General features: G+C 49.7%; 2 protein-coding genes across 4 annotated transcripts in view; one reads left to right on the top strand and one right to left on the bottom strand.

The window, feature by feature from the left end:
* The window catches only part of EXT2 (exostosin glycosyltransferase 2), a 71,999-nt gene extending 64,254 nt beyond the window's left edge, over positions 1 to 7,745 (top strand). For both annotated transcript variants that reach the window (XM_035329116.1, XM_035329117.1), the window contains exon 14: positions 4,964 to 7,745. In XM_035329116.1, the coding sequence (XP_035185007.1) occupies positions 4,964 to 5,102 (139 nt within the window). In that variant the 3' untranslated portion in view covers positions 5,103 to 7,745. The remainder of the gene's footprint in view (positions 1 to 4,963) is intronic.
* A 7,858-nt stretch (positions 7,746 to 15,603) lies between these two features.
* The window catches only part of ALX4 (ALX homeobox 4), a 27,107-nt gene continuing 21,724 nt past the window's right edge, over positions 15,604 to 20,986 (bottom strand). For both annotated transcript variants that reach the window (XM_035328895.1, XM_035328896.1), the window contains exons 3-5: positions 20,025 to 20,335; positions 16,608 to 16,736; positions 15,604 to 16,476 (exon numbers count right to left, since the gene is read on the bottom strand). In XM_035328895.1, coding sequence (XP_035184786.1) covers positions 16,153 to 16,476; positions 16,608 to 16,736; positions 20,025 to 20,335 — 764 coding nt within the window. In that variant the 3' untranslated portion in view covers positions 15,604 to 16,152. The remainder of the gene's footprint in view (positions 16,477 to 16,607; positions 16,737 to 20,024; positions 20,336 to 20,986) is intronic.

Raw genomic sequence — 20,986 nt, 5'->3', positions numbered from 1 at the left:
GCAATATTTTTATGAAAAATTCATTTTGAAATGAAGTATGTATTTGCAAAGACAGAGTTTAGTGAAATACTGAAAGCCGGTTAACCTAAAGTGTTTCATTCCCTGCTTTACAGTAAAATGGCTTCCTAACCTTGACCAAGCACTAAGCTTCCTTCTTCCTTGGCTTCTGAATATGAAAACTAAATGAAAGTTTGCTCACTTTCATAAAGCTGTAGGAAACCCTTGTCTGAGAACCCTGAGAGTAAATGTACGTAGTAATTATTAGTTGAAATTAACCTAGGACCAACAAAGGCATTTATTTCCCCTTAGGCTTCTTAGGCTGTAGCATCTCCCCTGCAATCTATGGGAAAAATCATTTGCAGCCATAGAATTGGTGGGGTAGGTAAGCAAAGGTAGCTTCCATAGTGCTGGAATACACCAGCAGAAGAGGTGACAAAGTAAAAACAAACCTGCTGTGCATTGAAAATAGGCTGTTTTAATTTTGAACTGAGAGAAATAACGTGGATATCTTACCAATGAACATAGTTATATCTTACCAATGAGCTTTTTTTTCTCTCCATCTCTGCACTACTCAGCAAATTTAAAGTGTTGTATTTGTCTACTGGCCTTTTGCTACGAAAAGGGTATTTATATATTGAAATGTGTCCAGGGGCTTATTTTTAAGAAGAGTATATAGATCTATCTGTTTGATGTGTAGACACACATTAAACAATACACACAAACACGTGGCTTGTCTGGTTGATTTTTAACTGAGCATCATGCTGGGCATTGAAGAGCATAACCACCAAGGTCAGTGACCAGGTATTTGAACTGGATGTGTAATGAGGCTAGATTTAAAAAAATAATAATTTAATAATAATTAAAAAAAAAAGATGGTTGGATGTAAAAATGTACCCCATGAAGATGGTGAAAACTTCTCTGCAGAAAACTTCTTAAGGAAGGGGCTGGGAGCTCTGTAGATCTTAAATGTTAGCTGAAGGAAGCCCAGGAAGATGTTTATCTAGCAATTCAGCACTGGCTTACAGGATGGGCTCCCTGAACCCAGTCGAGCTTTCCTATGATCGTACTAGTAGCATTACAACACCAGATAGGAATTTCAGTCATGAACTAGGTTCTCATTAAGGTTAGCACTGTAAAAACAGAAGATGAAAAAGTGGTCTTTGCTCCAGAGTGCATTATGATGCGGGGTAAAGGTCATGTTTCCATGTCTCCAGCAATTCTTGTATCCTCAAAGTAAAGTATCATTGACAGTTTATTGAGAACATGTTTAAACTGTTGCTTTGCTTTTCCTCTGTAGTTTCTAACAGTGGACATAACTGAGGTGCAAGAAATGTTATGTAGACTGTAAATCCACATACTTTTTTGTATCCAGCCAAAGTTGTAAATATTGCAATGGAGTCTGGGTGCAGGAGGGAAAACTGTGGGCATATCCAGGTCAGGTGTATTCAGGCTTCATTTTGAAGATTAATAATATAATACCGAGACTACACGGTACGCCTAATCCCTTCTCATCCCACTTGCTTTGGTCATCAACTCATCTATTATCTACCTTCAGCATTTTGACACTCAGCAGAGACAATTGAAAGATGATGCAGTGGTACAGTTGAATTCTGTCTCTTACTAGGGGATAATTTTTTTGACCAATAGTGAAGATATTTGAAGCCAATCATGGGAAAGCCAACCCTGCTATTTGTCCTGCTGTGCAAATTTTCTGAGATAAATAAAATACTTTAGTCCTCAGGGTTATCGAGCTCCATCATTAAAATACATTAACTAAAGGAAGCTTTGAACCAAGAATCCCCTTCTTGCCCTAGGTTAGTCTTTACATGAGGTCGCAGAAAAAACTTTAGAAGGATCTCATAATCCATGTATTTACAGGTGTTGTTTAAGTAGCAACAAGTTTTCTGCCTTTAGCAACTTTGCATCTGGCTCTCAAAAAAATGAGAACTTTATAAAATGCAGCCTAGAGGGCAACTGTCTATACAGTAAATGTAGGAAGAGGCTGAGCTGCTTCTGCAGCTGCACTGACACAGCATCTTATTTAGGGCATTTGAACATTTGTTGAAGTCAAAATGGGAAGACTCCCTTAAGAGACAAACTGACCAGAGGCTGTAGGTGCAGAGTTACCCTCCCCGAAAATATTTTAAAGGAGAGGAAGCTGATTGAGAGACCTTAACAGGGACAAGGCTGATCCAGCCAGGGGCAACGGGGCTCCCAGTTTCTCAGTTCGCACCATCTTAATTCTTTGTGGAGCACAAATGTCAGCAGAGCAAGGAAAAAATGAATAATTCAGGGAGGCAAAGATGCTTCTCTCAGTATGAATTTGCAAAATATCAACACAACGAAGAAGAACACCTACCCTTCGTAGAAGACGACATGTTTTCTTTTCTTGGCTTCCTACCTCTGCATGTTTAATGTGCTGGATGTCCCTTCTGTTTTATGTGGTCCAAAAGTGGCAAATGCTTTAGCATTTGAGTGATTTAGTTCAGTGCAGGAAATGAAATTTTTGGAAAGAGGCAGCTTTCCTTCAAACACACTTTGTGGTTTGTCTGTGACATTTCTTTCATCAAAAAAAGCTGCTTCTCATACTTGAATTTGACGTTTCCTGAGGACTAACTTGTCCAATTCAGCCAGAATGCTTAGAACATGCTTTTTTTCCATTTTTTTCATGTTATCATTTCTTTAACAACAAAGTGGTTTGTTGATGGTTGAAGAGATTGTACTGGTGTGCCTGAATGGTTTTACCACCAGAATAAGTTTGGCCCTAGAAGGATCCCATCTTGATACTTTCTCCTGAGACCTCGTCTTTGGTTTAGCAGGGCAGCCTGTGGAGGGAGGAGGTCAGTTGTCTCCTCTCTCCATCCAGCTTTGTCTTTTGGTCCGAGGTGCCGCTGGGTGCGGGCAGCAGGCTGAGGTAACTAATTCATTTCGCACAGGCAGCCCAGCAGCTGTTACATTACAATGCCTTTCAGTCATCACTGGCAGAGGCAGGGTTTAAAGCAGGGGAGGAGAAGCAAAAGGCCTTGTATTCCAGAAACCGGTGTGGGGCAGCAGCCGGGCAGGCTTCTCACACAGGCATCTACCTCCAGGCCTGCGAGGTGCGTGCTTCTCCTGCCATCAGGCTTCTCCAGCACTGATCGCAGGGTGTGCAGGTAGTGCTGCCTCAGACGCAGCAGATGATTTGGATGTCTGACCTCGTCCGAGGTGTCTTTAAGTTGTCTCGTGGTGGGCATCTTGCAGAGACAGCAGGAACTGTTCGGTGTGCCTGCTCAGTTTCTGCTGTCCGTGTTACTGTAAGCCTTTCGGCTGCTTGTCCGCTCACTTCAGCCCTGGGCTAAATCGTGGCCCTGTGCCAGTTCAGGGGGCTGTTTTGTCCTGCACAGGTTCCTCTTGCTCCTTGATTTCCATTTCGTTTCCTAGAGCAAAGATTTGAATCCAGACGTAGGGTGGGAAGAGGTTTGAGAAGGTAGCAGAGAGCCAAATCTCTGCGTTGACCTGTATTAAACATGTTATTCAAATATCGCCCATGAAGTCACTTTCTGACTCTCTTCTCAGGCTAGGAAAGGGCTTGAAATATGACCATTATAGCTTGAAACAGCAAAGTAGAGATGTACTATTCTACAGCTTGGGCTCTGTGTTTTTCAGTCATTTACTTTAGTTAAGGAGGGAGCCACAGGATGCTGAGAGGCTGAGGAATTAGTTTTGAAAACCAGTTCTGCTGTCCCATCTACTTCAAACGAGTGTTTGGGCCAGCGCTGAGCAGTCCCCATCACAAAACTGTCACACTCAGTTGCTGTGATTGACTGGGTCTGTTCAGGAAAATTATCCTGGAGCCGTAGTGACCCCCTAACCCTTCGAAGGGGTCGGGAGGGGAGTGCAGTGGTTGTGGGGTGAGAGACCTGCTCCAGGACCGCCTGCAGCACGGCAGCCTCTCCAGCCGAGCCAAAGCACTCATCTCTTTTTTGTTTTCTCTTTTCGTTTCTAAACAGTGAAAGAAATGTGACCCTTTTTCTTGTATCTGCCTCTGGTGTGTTACATCTTCGGGACTGTCATCGTGATTCTCGGTGTCTGAAATTTTTAGGAGCTGCATTATAAAGCAGGGAGCTATTGTGAGCAGAGTGCTGACCGGGGTGAGATTAGGCACGTTTTGCTTGCCTTGCCTCCACAGGTAGCATGTCTTTCAGTGAAAGAGTTAAAGGAGCACTGGAAGGTTAAACATCTGCTTGCTTGCTTTTTGAAGCACAGGGCTGCTCCCTTCCACAGCACTGCTGACACCTGGGATTATTAAAACTGAAAGAATCGTCAGTGGTCTAATCTTTATGCTAATGGGATGCCTTACTGCTCAGTATGTCTTTAGTTAGACAAGGAAAATAAGCTAGATGGTTTTGTTTTATAGTTTTTTTTATTCAGCTTCACCTCTAACTTGCAGTACAATCAGTACCACCTACACGTTAAGGCATGATTATTTTTGTGGGAAAAGACAAAGCTTCTGAAGAATTCTGGGGGAAAAAAAAAGAGACTTTTTGTAGAACTTCACTTTCACAAAGGCTTGTATTTTGCAGAGCTGTCGTTATGAGCCCAACTGACCCAAGAGCGGCCCTTTAAGAGACATGTTGGCAGTTAATCTGTTCTGGTTTACAGCATGTACATCGCTTTAAGAATGACTGGAATTCTAGGGGGAGGGAGAGGAGAAGCTTTGACCTCCATGTGCACATGTGCTGCTGCCGGCATCCCCTTGCTCTTCTCTGTGATTAAATGGATAAATCAAAGAACACCAGCTTCTTTTCAGTTCTCTCTGCAGTGAGGCTCTCTTTTTATTTAGTAGTAGCCAGCATGGCTGAAATACCTCCGAGCACAGGAGGGAAGGTTACTGCGTTGCTTTCCTACCAGTTATGCTGGTGTGGGAGCTGGTAGCCAGCCCAGTTACTGTGGTTCCTAATCACACTGCTTTCCCTTTCACCAGATCTGAATGCATCAATAAGTTTGCCTCTGTCTTTGGGACCATGCCCCTGAAAGTGGTGGAGCACCGTGCCGACCCCGTCCTGTACAAAGATGACTTTCCTGAGAAACTGAAGAGCTTTCCCAATATCGGCAGCTTGTAATGGCAGCTGTGGCACAAACCTGAGTGCTGAAAACACTGGTGGAAAAGGTGCTAAGAGGAATATAAGGCCCTGAAGAAAAAAAAATAAAAAAATGCTGGAGTGGGTTACACCCAAGGGAAACGGGAATTAAAGTTGTATTTTAGTATATTGTCTTACTTCTGTATTGCACAAAAAAAGCAATGAAAAGCTGAACAACTGACTCTGTTGCTCACAGAGGATTGGTTATATTCATGGGTCCTACCAGAAATGTCAGACACTTCTCCAAAGGAGGCTGTGCACCTGGGAGAATAAAACTGAATCTCGCTCTCTGTGGCATGAGTGACCTCTTCTATCGAATGTACTGCAGTCCTCTGATTCCTAAGCATCCGTACATTTGAAACAACTGCCTGGAATGTATAGGTGCTCTCTTTTGGGAGGAGCTTATTTCCGGGGTCATTGGTGGGCCTGCAACTTTTGAGTTTAATTGTGGGCTTAATTGAATACCAAACCTGTTTTTCTGCATAGTGGGACAAATGTTAAGTTTTTTGTTGTTTTTGTTTTACAAAATCTGCGTTTATCACATGGTGTAAAGGGCAAAACATTTTGTGTTACTTATTTTTTATGTGAATCGAGACAAACGGCATCTGGGACGATGGTGTTTTTAATGCAGAGAGACCTGCAGGATGCAGCTCCAAATGCTGCAAGCCCTTCTTTCTGCATAAATCTCAGGTTTTCTGCTGCGTCCATGCAAGAGACGAGGACTGTGTTAAAACGAGTATTACACAGAGAAGCATCTTTCATGTTTGCTTTTCATTAGCAAAGCAGAACAGCCAGGTAACAATTCTACATCGTAGCCATACATTGGAACAGCAGCTATGAAGTCAAATTTCAACATCTGAATCCTCTTCAGCAGGCAGTGTGTTGTAGTACTGACTTGTAAAAACCTTCAATTTACAGAAACTCCCAGTTAAAGCTTTGATGTGCAGGGTTATGTGTACATGCAAGACACTAACGCACACTTGCAAACTCCTGTAAGTTACTGTTGGAAAAACTGCTGGGTCTGAGCTTGTAATTTAACTAAGGAACCCATTGCTACAGGCTGCCACTGAAACATGCTGCTTAGGAAAGCTTTTGGAGAAGCTTTACACTTCTTAAAAGCATTGGAAATGTTTCTCAGTACTGAAATTAACCTGAATTGGAAAATTACATGGAGCAAAAAAATAGAAATAAAGTCGCTTGGACCATTACCTCTTGTCCTTTGATATTAAAGATGATTCCACGTTGGGCTGAGAAAAGAATCTCTTTTTCAGCTCTGCTGATAAAACATCTGTTACCAGATAAGGGTGATTTGGCTGTCTTTTGAAACCTCCACTGCTGCCAGTTACAGGGATATCCTACTCGAAGGGCTGTTTTTCTGCTCTACTATGAGCAGCCTTATTCCTCAGATTTTGCCAAACCCCAAACAATAGGACAAGTGTTAGGCATCACAGTTCACCCCCTCTCCTAAGCTGGATAGGCAGCAATGACAGAAACCAAATGAAAGTCAGGCTAGAAACAGGAAACATCTGCTCCTATTTGTCTCACCCCCACTAAGACTTATCTTATTGCCCAACGCAGTGGATGTGCTGTGAATGAAAATCATATTGGAACAATAGCTCTGAGGGGATGCTTCACTTCATAACTCCCCTGGGATGTGCCTGTAAACTGTATCGTCCGAAACTCTGGGAACGTTTAATTACTAGTAAATGCTCTTTGCTGTAGTCTTTGTTTCATTCCGAATTTGCTGTGGGAGGGGGTGTAAGGGAGCTAGGAGGACAGCTTTTGCAGTGACAAAAACTGCTTCAGCACAGTGGGTATCACAAGATCGAGGAAGGTTTGTTGCTTGCTGTTTCTCCTTTGCGGTATCGTATGTTCATTCACGTGAATCTTCTGAATCTTTCTGTTACTTTATGCCCTGGTGCTTGAGCGTCAAGAGAAGCTCAGCATTATTTATTCTAAGAAGTTTAATTTAAAAGGGTGGCTGTGAAAGTATGGCGGTCACTTGAATTTTAGCCTTTCTTTTGGGGCTGATCTCAGCTTGGCAATATAACCTGTAGCATCTTCCTGACACAAAGTTGTGGAGCTGCAGTGATTTCTTGCTGCTTTCTCACTAAAGCCAGAAATCCACGTTTTGCACAGTGTCTTAAAAGACATGGAAGATTTCAAATAGTTGGTGGATTATTTTCAGGTGGGGACAGCCTAACCAACCCTCCTCAACTGGTCTGTGGCCTCAAGTCAGTAAAAGGCAAAGGTCCTTGTGTCTGCATCCCGGAGTATCTGAGTGGGTTCCCCTTCCTCAAAATGCCAAGTGACCTGTACCAGTCATGTTTTGTCTTTTAGCACTTTACAGTAGCTTTTATAGGTCTGTCTCACTTAAATGGTAATTTTTGGCAATTGACTTGTTAAAAACAAACAAACAAAAAAGTAAAACGGCCTACGTCCCCACTACATCCGTATTTGTTTTGGTTTTGTTGGTTCAAGGCCTGTAAAGGTAAGATGTACCTGTATGACTGATTCACAATGGTTTTGTTGTCAGTCGTTAAACTAAGATCGTTGTTAACTTTTCATTGTATATATGTTATCAAAAGAGTTTAATATTGGTATATTAAAAGGTAAATCCAAGGAGCATTTGTTGTATTTCACTTTCTGAGCTGCGCTGTTATACATCAGGAAACAGGACTGCACTTACAAGGAGAATTGCAATGACGGGCTGTTTTGCTGCATAAATCTCTGTTACACTCGAATATCCACAATGCACTGTAGCAGGACCTGTCAATATTTTGTCTTGCCCATAAGCAGAGTGAGATGGTTGTCTTTGAGGTGGACGTTTGCTCTGCGTGAATTCATCCCACTCACCCTTTTCAGGCAAGTAGTTGTGGCTCTAACTTGCTACCAAGCTTAGACAGTGGCATTTATCTTGGAGAAACAGGGAACAGATGCTTTCTGTTTGTGAAGAGAGACAGCCAATGTTGAAGAATTGTGTTTTTGAGAAAAGAACTTTGGCCGAATCATCGCAATGGTGAAATTCGGTGTGGTAGCAGCTCTTTGTTCCAGCACAATCCCTACCAAGCATGCTGCAAAAGGGCCTGTGAAGGACACACCTTGCTGCTTTGGGGGGTGTGATGTACCACAGTGTGTGCTGCCAGTCATGGTAAGTCATGAGGATACACATTTTTAGCATCACCAACTCCCCCTGCGTGGTGACTCTTCCCGTTCTCACAGGCCCACTGGCTCATTTCAGGGGATGCCAGTTCGAGCCCTAACATTAGGAATTACTTTCTCTTGCCATCTCCAGCTCCTGCCCTTGAATGCCCATCTTGCTTCTGCTTGTGCAGTTCAGATACGCTCTACTGCAGAAACTAGTGCTTCCCTATGCTGAAAGCTCCGTAACGAGCGTCTGGCACCCTGCGTACTTACCACAGGTAGGGCGTCTTTGCATCAGGAAAGATCTCAGAAGGGTTCATTTGCACTGCGGAAATCTCCAGTCCATCCCTTTCACATGGAAGCTACTGCCACAACAACGCCACAGCTCAACACAGGAAAGAAAAACTGACAGTGCTGATGAGAAAATGGATTTTAAATGCCTTACCAAGAGGTAAGAGAGCAAGTATGATTTTTTTTCGTCATTCTTAAAGAGTTGCATGTTCAATTTTTGCTAAGACTGCTGCAAAACACATTTATAAACTAATATGTAGCTCCAAATGAGCTGTACAGGTAGTTCTCACAATCGTGGAGCGTTTCCTCCACGTACTTAGAGCAAAAAAATATTTTGCAAAGTCATCTTAGATGATTACTAGAAACTGAGTTGGCCCGCTTGCTAACTTCAGGCTGTTCTCGATCAGTTGAGCAGAATAAAAGCTAGAGGAATGTTCTGCCTATATTGACTTAAAAAAAAAAAAAAGACCCCAAAATTTGTTCCTGTCAAAACCAGACAGAAACCGTGAACATAGGCTTTGGATCTTTCTGTAGCACCTGAAAGGTATCCAATTAGCAGGTAGTCACTTCCACCCTCCTGCAAAAAATGATTTATATATTTATAGAGAGAGAGAGAGCATTTGTTCAGCAGAACAATCACCTGGAACGCTTTTGCTTTGCTGTTGAGCTGTGGATCGGTCGGTTGTGTGTCATGCTGTGTGATCGTACGGAGGATAATGTAACTTCTTTTTCTGGTGCTTGCTACTGCTGTGTCTGAGCAGAACAACAACCTGAGCACCACAGTCGTCCTGCTTGAGTAAGACCAGCATCCTACCTCTTACTGCAGATGAGCAAATGGAGAGGAGCTGTGATATACCCATGGCCTTAGGAGCTGTGTGGGTGAAAACAGGGTTGAACACCCTAAGCCCATGTTTTAGCATAACGGCCACGCTTTGTTTGGAGTCTTGGGTAGCTCAATACCAAGGTAGAGCACTGCTGGCCTTGACTTTCAGTGTCAGTGTGCTGCAGCCTGTCCTGGCTTGAAGCCATTTAGAGACATTCCTGGTGCACTCTGTGTAATTTCAGCCTGATGGAAATGGCTGTAATGCAGTCCCACCTCTGCTGATCTTCAGGATTGCCCTGTCTGCAGCTTCTTGTGGTTGCTTTGAAAGCGAGTTATGTTTCCCATTAAAGGATAACAGCGACAATTGATGCAATTAAGTGGAGTGGCATGGAGCTAGCAGCACGCAGGGAGTTTTCCGACTGAAAACAGGCAGCACAGCTCAAAGGTATTCCCTGCAAGGTTGCCTGTTTGCTGTCTTCATTTGTCTGGAAAAGGATCCAGTAATTCTTCTTCAGATTTCCTTTCCTCATTCTGAACGCCTGTTTACTCGCTTCAATAGGAAACGTTCCTGCCCAGCCCAGAACGACAGCTCTGCAATCGCCGTGAGCGAAGATCAACGCAACTTGGCCGTGGGCTCGGTAGGTCTGCGAACTTGGATCAGGGCTCGGTGCTAGGTTGTCAGAGTGGGGAAGAGAGTGGGCAAGGTGGGCAGGGGGAGAACAGAGGTTATATAAAGAGAAATAGCAAAAAGTGGGCCTGGCTGTGGGGTGCTGCTTATGGATATCCGCCCGCCCAGTGTGAACATCTAGCTTCTGCTCATCCCGTAGGTGAGTCCTTCGGTAAAATACCCGAGGGCTCTGGGACAAAATGTTCCTCCTTACCTGATGGTCTGGCTGCCTGAAAACTTCCTGGTCCTCCTTTTGTGAAACCTTTGGGAGAAAGGGCCAAGCCTCAGCTGTGTGCTAGGCACAGAGTGCTGGGTGCCTCTGGCTGGGCACCGGTGGGGAACAATCCCCCATTTGCCACACTTCATACAAAGACAGACGGGGGAGAAGGCTGGGAGCAGAAAGCACTGTAAAATGAGATCCAGGAATTCGGCAAGGCCGCAGCAAAAGGAGCAGATTGCTAACTCGGAGCATCTGTCTTTGCCCCGCGAGTAAGTTACGAACTGAAAAGCAGGAGAAAGTGGAAGATCCTTTCACAAATAATAAACACTTGTTTGTCTCAGATTAAATGCAACACCTTTACATGTGGCCTCCATCTGGCCATAAGCAGATGCACCTTGCGTGGCTGTTACCTTTCTTGCCAGCGAGAAGATTATTGTACATCCATCTGCTTAAAGGTTAATAACCCGCTTTTAAAAAGAGGAAGAAAAAAGGCAAATCTGTTCAGTTTACAGGGGGAAAAAATGGTTTTTCATTAAAACTGCCTGAACTCTGCCCTGCCTCCAAGTCGCATTTGCCAGCAGAGAAGGAAGATGTTAACCTAGGTGCTGTAGGCACATCTCCCAGGGAGAAATGTTTCCGTCTGTTCTGAACAACCCCTGTCATACCGGTGGGGGAGTGTAGCTGCGACAGCAGTGGCACGTTTCTCATCTGGGTCCTGCCGCTATCTGGAGTCTAAAGAGAGGCTGTTCAGCTCTTCGGTAATACTCGGGCCAGGAGCAATTTCTGATGTAAACCCATGCGACCGGGATGTTACCGAAGCTGGCTTCAGGCTCTCAACAGTCAGAGCTTTGCCAACATCTGGAGAATCTGGCTCCGAGTGCTCGGGGAGGGAAGGAATTTTTCTTCTGCAAGTGAGAGGAATGGATAAGCTTGCAGCAGCACCTGCGTTATCCGTTTCTCTGCGAGATGGAAAACAGCCACGCTCCAGCTGAAGCGAGCTGGTGCTGCCGGCCAAGCCATGGGGAGGTGAGGGACACGGGAAGGGAACGGACGTGCGCGGGGAGCCCTGGGGCTCAGCCAAGCCCTCTCCTGGGTGCAGGGGGAAGCAAAACCCACGGGGCTCTGCCCCACAGCCCCGCGTGTCCCCGCGCCGGCTGCGGGGCTGCGGGCCGTCTCTGTAGGGGCAGAGGCAGCGGGCCCGTGAGCTGCCACCTGTTGTTAATCTACCCCCGGCTAATCCATTCTGCACTGTGTCAGCAGTTCAAAAGGGCACTGTTAGTATTTTTTGCCAACTTCAATTAACGTGAGATTTTGGAGGCCCCTCTGATCACATTTCATCTGTCATGAGTCAGGAACAAAACAGACAGATTCCAGTTGAGAGCGGAGAAGAGAAGGAGTTTATTGCAAACCAAAACAACAACAACAGTGTTTGTATCTCCTCAGCCAGGGGGCCTCGGAAGCGGGGGCTTTCCCAGCAATTTCACTCCTTTAAAAAAAAAAAAAGGGGGGGAAAAAAAAAGGTCACCAGAAATTCCAGCCCCCCCCAAAAAAAAAAGCTGCTGCAAGTGCAATAACTTACTTTGAAAAAACATGGAAAGGACCAAGCTGCAAGACTGTTTCTTCTTTTTTTTTTTTTTTTTTTTTTTTAATATTCCACTGTAATTAACTGGTAATACATGGCTGCATAGGCATTAACATCGCATGGCACAAACCTCACAATGGCGACAGTTTTAATGTTTTTTTATTCTTTTTTTCCTGAAATTTTTCAAACATTTTTATTTTTTTAATATGTTCTACCCCAGGCCTTTAAGCTAGAGAAAAAAAAAAAAAGTTTGCGTTTATACAAGGCTACAATATTTTACAACAAAAAAACAATAATATTGATTGAGGTTCGTTTTCTTTCTTTCTCCCAGTCTCTCTTTCAAACACTGCACACCTAAACCGATATATTATTACACATTGAAAACTGTTCCTTCAAAATCAGTAGTACAAAAGTCCTAGCTCTACCTACCTACCTAGCTATGTGGGGGAGCGGGGCGTCGCGTTACCAGCAAGGAGCTAGCAGGGTGCGAGGCTGCACCCTGCCTCCTCCCAGGACCCTTCCCCAAGCCAAAAAGGGCTGGGGACGACTTCCAGCTCGATTCGGCCCCCGTTCCCATTTGGGTTTAATTTCTAATTTGGTCTGTTTGCTTTTTGTTGTGTCAGTCAGAGCAGCAAAATAAACACGGGGCTCTGCATCTGCCTGATTATTTTTCAAACCTTTTTTTTTTTTTCTTTTTTTTTTTTTTTTCCAGGAAACTACCTTTTTGACTTTGTTTGTTTGGAGAGTGTTTTACGACGCACTGCCGAGCCCGGGTGTGTTCCATGGAGCAGGGGAACCGGCCTCCCCTCCCCAAAACACCCCCACCACCGGAGGAACCCCTCGCCTCTCCCCTCCCACGTGCAGGGGATGCTACGTGTGCAGCAGCTCTGCCATGTTGCAAGTGCTGGTGGCCTTGCCACGATACCTGTGCCTTGGGCCAGATGTGCCCCAGTACAGATGAGAGCAGCACTGGGCCTTGCTGGTGGTGGGAAATGTCCCTGGGGGGACAGCCTGGACCCTGCCTTGCCCCGCTGCTCTTGGACTCATGGTGACAGAAGCCCTCAGAGCTGGGGTGCAGCCTGCCTGGGCAGCGGGAGGTGTTTGGAGAAGCAAAGGGCTTTGTGGGGATGGGCATGGGGGTAGGAGGAGCTGTGGTAAAGTCACCGCTGGCTTCCAGCAGCTACCGAAGCACTAACTGCTGCTCTGGGTGCTTGGCAGCTGGCAGCACCTGGCTGGGAACCCGGCTGCTCTCCCTGCTTGCCTGCTCCTCGTCTCCAACCCCTGGGACGCCCCTTGCGTTTCTAACCCCGGGCAGCCCCCTCGCAGGGAGCCTGCTGCATGGCCGGGGCTGCTCAGACGAGTGCTTTGCTACCTCTGTAAGGCTGGAGAGGGTGCCCAGACAGGAGCCTGGCCCGGGCTGCGGGCACTGCACCCGCAGAGGATGCCACCACAGGGTGGCCGGGGGCGTTTTGGTGGTGGCTGGGGACGAAGCTCGCAGCTTCGAAGGCATTTAAATCCAAGCCGGGGGATTGTGGCTCCGTGTATGGACAGGAGTAAAATACTAAATAAGAAATAAATAGACAAGAAAGTCATAAATAGAGTCGAAAGGTATTAAAATAATAATAATAATTAAAAAAGGCATCATCGTGGTAGCTTGAGATTGCAAGAACAGCACTGACCCTGTGACCCTTAAGAAATGCAGTAGCCGCAGGCTGGCTAGGTTAAGATACATACATATATATATATATAAAAGTATATATATATATATATTTATACAGCTTTTCTTGTTAATTTAACAGCTATATTTTTTAAAAAAAACTTTTAAATTAATTAAAAAATGCGTGTAAATACAGACGCACGCAGCTCAGAAACTGCTCTACCAGCTGCTTCCCGAGGCTTTTGCTGCTCGAGCCACCCGGGCTGACCCGTGGGCGAGGGGGGGCCGTGCTGGCACAACGGGCAGCGGCGCTCCTGGTGCACCCTGGCAGGCTCAGGGCTGGGCATGCGTGGCAGTGCTCAGGATAGATGGAGGACAACGTGATTTTTAAGGTAAGAAAGCAGGGGTTCTGTTAAGGCCGGTAGTGCTGCCAGGAGGCTGCCCTCTCCAAGGAGACGGGGGATACAGCACTCCGTCCCATGAGCTGCTACGGGTGAAATGCTGGCCCTGTGAAGCCGAGGAGGAAGAAATACCCTTAGATTTCAGCAGGGAGTGCAGCTAAGCCCTGGGATAGCCACGGGTCTCCAGCAAGGCAGCCAGCAGTACCCGTGGGTCCTGCAGCATCCGTGCCCACCCAGCCTGCTGCACGCTCCTCGGCTCCACTTCTCCTCTGGGGGCTGAGCACAACGCCTTTCCCTCCGCACCACAGGAAAGGGCTCTTCTCTAACACAAGGAGGTCTGGGGTGTCCGTGGATGGAAGGAAAAAGCTGGTACGCAATGCAATTTTTAAACTGTAATGGTGCCAGTGCATGCAGGAAAAAAGAGATTTGGGCAGCGATCCCATGCGATCAGCATCATTTTTAGCACCTGAAACACTTTCTAGCCCAATTACTTAGCTGAATGGTTAGGCTGGGACATAAGTCTTGTTTGCTTCGGATGGGAAAAGCCCAGGTCATATGCGTAGTCTGCTTAACTTCATGCTGGTTCCTGATGAGTACCAAGCCAGGCATCTCTTAGCATTTTTAGAGAGAAAAGAAACAGCACTACCAGTCTTTTTGTATTCCAATAAATATATGTTACATTTGATCTAGCATTGGTGTATCATTTACGTGGTGTACAACAACGCCTAGGCACTGTAGAAATATTTGTATATGGTATGCAGTTAACCTGAACCCTGACATTTGGTTGTAGCCTATTTGGAGCCCTTTCCAGGACCACTAAATATCCCTGGACACAGAGCCACGGGATCCCCCGGTACCGAGCACAGGGAGGGAGGACAAGGTGACACACGTTTGTATGGGAGCAAAACCCTACAGGTCCCTGCTGATCAAGCTCAGGCTCAGAGTGCATAGCCGAGCGGTGTGGGTGCTGGTGCCCCGGTGACATTCAGCGAGGCAAATTATTCCTGGCACTGTGAGACCATCGGGCAGCTTGGGAACAATGCCTTGCAAAGGAGACCTTACTTAACTGGTGGGAGCACTCGGGGAGAAAACCGAGGGTGGGAGAGTGGGAGGGATGGTGGCTGGGACAAACCGGGCAAGCTGCGGTGTCTCCTGCATCCTGTGAAAGGCGGAGAGGGCCTGGTGCAGCTGGTGCTGGGGCCCTGGGTGTAGGGGCGATGGGAAGGGCGGTTGTCACACATGGCTGGCCCTGGGAGCAGGTGGACGAGGCTTTTGATGCCCTCACTGCCCTGTGCACTGCGGCTTGAGATGTTCCTCAGCGGGGTCTCTGGGGACCTGTTGTCGCTGCCAGAGGGCAGCGATTCCTGACCCAATAAAAGCCAGGGGAAAGGTTTTGCTGCCCCACCGTGCACCACAACGGCCCTGACTGTCACAGAGCAAACCCCAGGTGCTCGCGGGGGTGTCACCTTCTGCAGGGCCGCAGGCGGTGCCAGGCAGCTGTCACCTCCTGGACACTTCTCCAGCTGGGTGGCCAGAGAGCCAGCAAGGACCAGAGGTGTGGTGGCACCATGCCTGCTGGCAGGAGGCATCCCCTTCACGTGCCTCCACGGCTCCTTGCTTCTCCTCTGGCTGCGGGATGGGACGGGGAGGAAGCAGGGTGGCAGGAGGCGGGGTGGTGTCACCTCCTTTATAGCCCTTGGTGTTCTCCCAGCCCTGTTTGGCTGTGGGAAGTTGTGGCTCCCACAAGGAGGATGGGAGCAGCCTGAGAAATGTCTCTTTGCTGGTGCGAGAGCCCCTGTCCTGTCCCCTGCCCGGGGCAGAAGAGATCTGAGCCTCGCTGCTGGCAGATCAGGAGGGGAAGGGGTGCGTGTGTGGGGGCGGGATGGGGCACGCCGCTGGGGATGCCGGCGGGCTCTTGCTCTCCAGAAAGGCAGAGAAATGAGCGGGGAGAAGAGGCGCCCAGGTTCCTGGGGAGGTGGCGGTGGCAGGGGACACCCCCAGACCGGGTGGCGGTGGGAGCGGTGCCCGCCTTTCCCTGGCCTGACCCTGGTGAGCCAGGAGCTGCCCGTGTCCGTGCTGGGAACACGCCACTTACGTTAACACACGTCCTTTATACACCTAGGGTAGCTAAAAGTGCTGCGTTCACATCCCCGAGGAGGCAAGGGCAGGCTGGAGTCCTGGCGGGTGGCTCTGTCGGCTGTCCCCGCTGGCTCTCGCGGTGTCCCGAGGCGCTGGGCCGCAGCCCTGTCATGTCGCCCAGGAGATCGCGGCGCTGTGCTCCTTCGCCTTCATCCGCAGGGCAGCGATGCTGGAGGTCTTGCGGTCCGGCTCGCTGTTCAGCTCGTAGCCGTTGAGGCCGGGGCCGATGCCGGCCGTGCCGAAGAGGCCTCCCACGTGCGTCTGGCCCACGTGGCCGCCGGCGCCGGAGACGCCGAGGAAGTCGGAGACGCCGCCGGCCGCGTGGGGATGAGCGTGGGGGGACATGCAGGAGGGCACCGGCTCGCAGGGGACGACGCAGGCGGGCACGGGGGAGGCGGCGCCGTTGTTGCCGATCCAGGAGGGGTTCTGGATCTGCGGGGAGAGGGGAAAGGAGCATCAGGGCCTGGGGAGGGAGCGCCCCGTCCCCCCCAGGTGAGCGAAGCGTGACTTGGAGCAGAGCAGCGATGGGCAGACGGACAGACAGACCAGCGCAGGGCACTCACCTGGGCGTAGTTCTCAGCGCGGGTGAGCAGGGGCAGCTCGTAGGCGGTGGAGAAGTGGGTCCGGACCTGCTGCATCTGGCCGAACCGCTCCCGCTTGCGCCATTTCGCTCGCCGGTTCTGGAACCACACCTGGGGGCAAGAGGGGGACATGGGGCTGTGAGCAGGGGGGCACCGGGAGCTTCCCGGCAGGGCTGGGACCAGCCTGCGCCCCAGGCTGGGAGCACCTGGGCAAAATTTGGAGCCCAGCTTTGGACAATGGGACCGGCTGAGAAGTTGTATTTCCTGCTGAACTCTCTGTCTTGCTTTTATTTTTCTTATATATATATATTTTAAAGGTGCAGCATCCCTTCTCTTCTTGGCTCTGGGAAATGACAAGTGCACTTCTACAGCGTTTCACGTGCCCTGCTTTGCACCTAATTTGCTTTGTAGGGTTTGTAGCTCTCTGCTTCGCGGTGCTGCTCAGATGCCTTTGAGGCAGCAGAAAGACCAAAACGCTGTTTCTGCTCTTATTTTTACTGGCTTGACATCAGTGTGGATTATTGCACTGTTGTCAGCAGCATTGCTCCTGATTTGCATCAGCATAAGAGAGATCAGAGCCTGGCCCAGTGTCTTCAAAGCCTCTTGAAGCCTGTGAGTCAGGGAAACACATCAATCACGAGCTGCTTTGAAGGCACTGAGCGATGCGTGCGATCACCAGGGGCTGGGTTGTGCAGGTCACGCCAGTGCATGAAAGGAGCGGTCCGGGAGCTTCTGCTTCGAGTTTTGCACGGTGACTGGGGGCGGAGGGGGGCCCTGCGAGCCGCAGCTCAGTGTGGTGATGGCAGTGCTGAGCCAGGGCTTCACGGGCTGCTGCAGAAACACGAGCCCCTTCGGGATGCTCCTGTCCTCGGAGGGCAGCGGGGCAAGTGAAGCCAGGCAAGCTAGAAACTTGTCCAGGAAGAAACCAGCCCAAGGATTTGTGCTACACGAGGCTTTCTTATGGGCGCTACTTCCATCCTATGAGGATTTCCAGAGGGTGCAATGAAACCAGCAGAAGGCTCCTAGTATCATCCCACACCGCGCATGCGGAGCGTCCTGCTGGAGCGGGCCGGGTGCCCCAGGCGTCTGTCTGCTTTTCTTCTCCCTCCTCTTGGCACGGCCACTCCAGCCCAGCTGCAGGCCAGTCCCAGGGCTGGCCGGGCTCACGCCGCTTTGATCTGCAGATTCAAAGCCCGCGGTGGTGACCCGGCTCCTCGCGGGGCGGCGGAGGCCCCGCTGTGCTCAGAGGGGCGCGGAGCAGGTAGGGAGCTGCCGGGCGCGGTGCCGGGGCACACATATGCCGGGCACATGCCGCTGTCCCCGCCTGGCGAGCTGCTCACCTGCACTGGCCTGCATGGGGGCAGCCCGAGCATCCCCCCGGCCCCGGCAAGGTGGGCAGGGCAGTGGGTGGTGCGCAGACATCCACCGAGACCCGGCTATGTGTTCCTGGCTCCCTCGCTCTCAGAAGACACCTGCTTTTTAAAAGGAGCAACGAGCGTGCGTTTTCTGCTACCTTCAGCCGAGGTGCCACCTGTGGGGGACGTGCCCATTGGGGTTGTGGCTTGTCCATGGGGCCAGGCTGTGGGGGCTGTGGGCTGTGCCCCATTGCTAACGGTTAGGGCGGGAGCGCGGGCGAATGGTGTGGATCTGACTCCTGCAGACAAGGCTTTGATAAGCGCCGATGTACCAAATCAGCCCTATAAAAATCTACAGAACTGAGAATGTTTCATGTCTCCATAAACAGGCGGCCATATGCTGGTGCCTACATCCATATGCACGCGCCTCTGACGTGCCGCGGGGGGCGGCGGGGCTGGGGAGGGCGTGAAACAAATTGCACAGCCCCTGCCCCCTGCCTCCCTGCTGTCCCCCACTGCCCCGCTGGCAGGGCACAGGTGGGGGTGCTGAGTCCTCAGCACCCCTGGACATCGCTGGGGACCACTCAGGGGCTGCACCATGGCTTCAGTCCTTCCCTAGGATGAAAGCAAGCTCCCCTCCCTCCTGGCTGCTCACTCCCATCCCTCCCCATCCCTGCCTCCTCCTCCCTCTGCTGGGTCTGTCTGTCTGTCTGTCTGTCTCCAGGACCGTCCCCCTGCTGACGGCCGGGCTGTCTCCCCTCTTCCTGGAGATGGCCACCAGCCCTTCGCAAGAACAGAGCCAGAATTCATCCTTCAGCGCTGAAACTGGACACCATTTTATCAGTGGCCTGGAATGGGAAATTGGAGCCTGGGATGAGAGAATTGAATAACTTGAGCTTGTTTTCATTTCATGTTTAATTTCCTGCAGGCTTAGCTCAGTCTTTCCGCTCCTTCCACCAGCCTCCCAGGGTTTTATGGGGGAAAAGGGATCAAGATATATTACTTCTTGCTTTGCTTTGCTTTTTTTCTTTTCTTTTCTTTTTCCAAGGCGGTGATTTCACTACAGCCAAGTTTGACATTTCCCTCTCACTTTCAAGCCCCCGCCGCATCACAGGGGCACCGCTGACAAGATTTCATTAAGAGCCCCAGCAATCATAAGGCCAGCTCTGAAGGGAGCTGGATGAGGGGTTGTGTTCCCTCACTGTGAAGCACCCTGCCATGCCATCCCATGCCGTGCCTGCCATCCCATCCCATGCCATGCCGTGCCGTGCCAGGCCATGCCATTCAATGCCATCCCATCCCTCCCCTCCCCTGCCCAGGGGTCTGAAGCTGATGCTGCTGGTGAGGGACAGTGCTGCCTGGACACAGAAGGAAGCCCCCAAGGAGCTACCTCATGCCTTCCCCCTTCCTTTGCCAGCCTCAGCCTTCCTTGTCTCCCTGCCGTGGCTTAACCACCACCAAGAAAAGCTGTGGCAGCCCTGGCTGGGCTTGAGAAGCTCAGGCAGTTGCTGGTGTCAAGCAGGAGCCCTTACTGGGTCTCTGCAGCCCAAAACAGTGAAGAGGAGGAGAAAGGGACAAGATAAGCACCCTGTGCAGGAGCTACATGAAAGCAATGCCCACTGCACACCTCTGCAGGTTGGTTTCTGTGTCCTAGCAGCAGCATACAGAGAAGGGGTCTCTCCTGCGGGCAGAGGGGGCAGGCAGGATGCTACCACCCTGTTCACACATGGCACGGCCATGCTGTGCCTGCTGCTGGCACACGCTCTGCTCTGGGCATTGCCAGCTGCTATTTCACCACTTCTCATGGATAAACCCAGAGCTGCCACTTTCCTGCCCGGGCTCTGTGCCTGATCTTGCCCATAACTCCTGAGGGAGCCCAGGCTGGCCAGGGAGGACAGCCTGCTCTGGCTCAGCTTGGTCCTTACAGTAGGAGTTAAAGTCAGTATCCTGTGCTGCTGCCCCATGCCCACCAGCACTTGTGATGTGTCCCTGGGAAATGCTGCGCCCAGCAGCCGAGGTAAATAGCTGACTGCATCCCCATTACCTGCACTCGAGCCTCGGTGAGGTCTGTCCTCATGGCTAGCTGCTCCCTGGCATAGACGTCTGGGTAGTGGGTCTTCTGGAAGACCTTCTCCAGCTCCTCCAGCTGGTAGCTGGTGAAGGTGGTGCGGTTCCTCCGCTTTTTGCCCTTGTTGCTCTCCGAGTCTGCCTTGTCCATGGGGCTGGGGAGGTCCGTGCTGGCCCTGTCCTGGGGGACCTTCACCCCGGCCTCCTTCACGCTGAGGTAGCTGCTGTCCATGCCCGAAGGGTCGGCGCTCGGCTGCAAGTCGGCCTCTCCCAAGCTGCTCTCTTTACCTGTTTGGGGAGGGGGAGAGAGAGAAGGAGGTGGGTGTAAATCTTATGGTCAGTTATTTGGTTCAACCAGGAGCTTCAACAACTCAACAGGCCTTTGAGAGAGACAGCCAGGTGGTGACAGTGAGGAGGAACAAGGAATACAGGATCCTTTTTTTTTTTTTTTTTTTTTTCTTTTACATTTATTTCACATTAGTCTATTTTCAAATGTTCCAACTCCAGGGTCAGTCTTTCTGAGAAAGAGTTCCACCATCTAATGATATCCCAACAGGGATCTTTCCCTTGGGAGTCTTCTGCGCTGTCATCTCCAAGGTCATTCATGCTAACCCGGACATCTTTGCCAATATCTTTGGAAATCCCCATTTTTTCCAGCAGTCATCCCAGTTATGACATCCATTATTTACGCATAGTTTTGCTGTTCATTGAACAGCTCTGTCACAGCTTTGCAAAGGAGGGGATCTGAGAGGAGGGCTGCGTGCCTGCGCCCTTGCCCCATCCTCACTCTCACAGCTGAAAGGCTGCGTCAAGGCAATTTGGCAGAAAGTGGAAGGATGAAATGTGGCCGTCACTCAGGCACAAGGGCAGGAAGGCACATAGTTAAACATGGGAGGATAAGATATGAAGGATTTGAGAAAGAAAGTGCCTAGTTAGTGC

The sequence above is a fragment of the Oxyura jamaicensis genome, chromosome 5 (genome assembly GCF_011077185.1).
Source record: "Oxyura jamaicensis isolate SHBP4307 breed ruddy duck chromosome 5, BPBGC_Ojam_1.0, whole genome shotgun sequence".
NCBI classification, from domain to species: Eukaryota; Metazoa; Chordata; class Aves; order Anseriformes; family Anatidae; genus Oxyura; species Oxyura jamaicensis.
This window is presented reverse-complemented; position numbering and strand designations above follow the sequence as displayed.